The following is a 2,473-nucleotide window of genomic DNA, read 5'->3' on the forward strand; positions in this document are numbered from 1 at the left end:
CAGAAACTTTTGTCCCCCCAAAAAAAAAAAAAAAAAAAAAAAAAAAAAAAAAAAAAAAAAAAAAAAAAAAAAAGAAAGAAAGAAAAAAAAAAAGAAGAAAAAAAAAGAGAAAATAAAATAATCTTAAAATCTTTATTAACTACATGCAACTGATTGCTCTAAACAGGAGAAAAGTTTGCTTTATCCCCTGGAAAGGGCAGCCCCCAGCCCAACACCTGCTCTGGGTCTTTCCTAGCTTCTTTTCCAAGGAACATTCCTCACAGTGTTGCAGCTGCTCCTCCTGGGCTGACCATGTTAAATCCTCTTCTGGTACAACAATGTTGCAGTGTGACCTCTTTTTTCTTAAGAGAAACATGCCACCAGCTCATCCTCTCCTTTGCTCCCAGGACCCTCATTGCCAACAGCAGGAAATATTCCAATGCCACCTTTGAGGAGATCAACCACCTCATCCGCGAAATCGTCTCCCTGGCTGAAACCTGCTGTGCTGCAGGTGCCGACCCCTCCTGCTACGATGCCGGGGTGAGGCTGAGGGAAACCAGCCCCAAACCTGGGGATGGGATGGGCTGGTGTCCCCCCTACTTGGCACATAACCTCCTCTCCCTCCCGTAGTCCTCAGCCCTGTCAGCCAAATCCTGCAGGAGCGACTCTCCCTTCCCGCCTCACCCCGGCACGCCAGGCTGCTGCACACAGGAGGGGCTGGAGCAGAAGCTGTGCCTAGCCGCCCTGAGGCACCCGCCCCAGCAGCTGCCCCGCTATCTCCAGCCCTCCAATGAAGAGCTCTGCCAGGCCTTCAAGAAGGACCCCAAGGACTTTGCAGACAGGTCAGCTGGGCTGGCGACACCGTCTCACCAACATCTGGGTGGCCACCAAGCAAACCTCTCCCAGTCTCACCCCTCTGCCATCACTGCCATGGCTCTTGGTGGCCGTGGGACTACTGATGGCCTCAAAGGAAAAGGTCACAGTGTCCTGCATATGCACAAACCCCAGGAACCTTTTACCTTTACCAAAGGGATGAGGGGTGCCATCGCTAGTGCAAGTGGCTGGAGAGGGGGCACCAGCCTGCTTGATGGCTTGGTGCAATACGCCAGCAGCATCGGGTGGTACCTGGAGAGGTAGCCTCCCCAGTACTGGCTTGCGACATCTCTCACCCCCAGGCAGCCCTAACTCCTCCCAAATCCCGTATCTCCTGCACCTGAGTGCCCGATCCTGGGGTGCCAGGTCTCCACCTGCCTCTGCTACAGGTTTCTGCATGAATACGCCAGCAGCTACGGTGAGGCTCCTTTGCCCGTGCTCCTGGGCTCCACCAGGCGCTTCCTCTCCATGGTCTCCACCTGCTGCATCTCCCTGACACCCACCTCTTGCTTCCTGAAGGAGGTGAGGCCCTTTGGATGGCTCGGCTCTCCCCCATTCTCATTCCCTGGGGAGCTGGGCAAGCACTGTGTCCATGTCCTGAGGAGACAGGCTGGGAAAGGCTGACATTTCCCTCGAAGGACACCCCCATCTTTTTGTGGCAGAAACTGGAAGGGAAAACCCTCTCCCTCCTCACCCTGATGTCCAACCGGGTTTGCTCCCGCTTCATGGCACATGGAAAGGACATGGTCACTCTCAGGTAAAAGGAGACAAAGGCCTTTTCCTGAACTCAGGTCAGGCTAGGAGCACATTCCTGTTTCAAGCTGTGGATCCTGTTCACAAGCAGTGTTCACAAAGGCACATTTTAATTCAGGTGTCAAACCAAGTGTGCTGCAGCATCCCATGCGATGCTCTGTGCAGAGTGAACTCTGTAGCTGCCCATCTTCTCCCTCCCCCACCTCGACCTGGCAAAACCTCTGCTTGGAGCTGTTAAGGAGCTCCCTCCTTAAGGAGGGGTGGGGGAAGCTGAGCTCCCTCAGCCCCATGTGCCTTGTGTCACCCCAGCTACCTCACCTCACTGGCTCAGAAGATGCCTGGTGCTTCCTTCGAGGACCTCTTCCCCCTGGCAGAAGGTGCCGCCGAGGTGTTTTCCCAGTGCTGTGACTCGACAGCTGAGGACTGCATGCAGAGGAAGGTAGGGGAGCCAGGAGCCTGCCCCAGAACCTTCTCCCCAGTCACAGCAGGCTTCAGGAGTGAACCTGGGGAGGGGGTGTGCTGTGCCAGCCCTGGCAGGACACTCCACACACCCCTCTGCTCTCCGTTTGGCAGCTGTCGGAGCATGTGGCCAAAGCTTGCGGTGCGCTGTCAGCCCGAGACCAAAGATTTGCCGAGTGCTGCAAGGGCAAAAACTTCATGGAAAACTATTTCTGCATCTCGACCCTGCCTCCAGTGTCTGTCCCCAAACTGCCTGAGGTGCAGAGGCCGACCAACAAGCAACTGTGTGGTGAGGAGGGGGCTCATCATGCCAAGAGGTGAGAGGTACCCATTGCAGCCGAGTTGCTCCCACCTCCTTCTCTCCTGGTCTTCATTATGTTTTGATTATGATGAGGATAATCGGGGGGGG

At 55.0% G+C, this 2,473-nt stretch overlaps 1 protein-coding gene across 1 annotated transcript in view; it reads left to right on the plus strand.

Annotated features, from left to right (window-relative positions):
- Nucleotides 1-2,473, plus strand: part of GC (group-specific component (vitamin D binding protein)) — a 14,336-nt gene that overhangs the window by 1,566 nt on the left and 10,297 nt on the right. The window contains exons 3-8 of the mRNA XM_010008517.1: nt 387-519; nt 610-821; nt 1,242-1,374; nt 1,515-1,609; nt 1,915-2,044; nt 2,179-2,381. Coding sequence (XP_010006819.1) covers nt 387-519; nt 610-821; nt 1,242-1,374; nt 1,515-1,609; nt 1,915-2,044; nt 2,179-2,381 — 906 coding nt within the window. The remainder of the gene's footprint in view (nt 1-386; nt 520-609; nt 822-1,241; nt 1,375-1,514; nt 1,610-1,914; nt 2,045-2,178; nt 2,382-2,473) is intronic.

Source organism: Chaetura pelagica, unplaced genomic scaffold (genome assembly GCF_000747805.2).
Source record: "Chaetura pelagica isolate M959 unplaced genomic scaffold, ChaPel_1.0 scaffold272, whole genome shotgun sequence".
Classification (NCBI taxonomy): Eukaryota; Metazoa; Chordata; class Aves; order Apodiformes; family Apodidae; genus Chaetura; species Chaetura pelagica.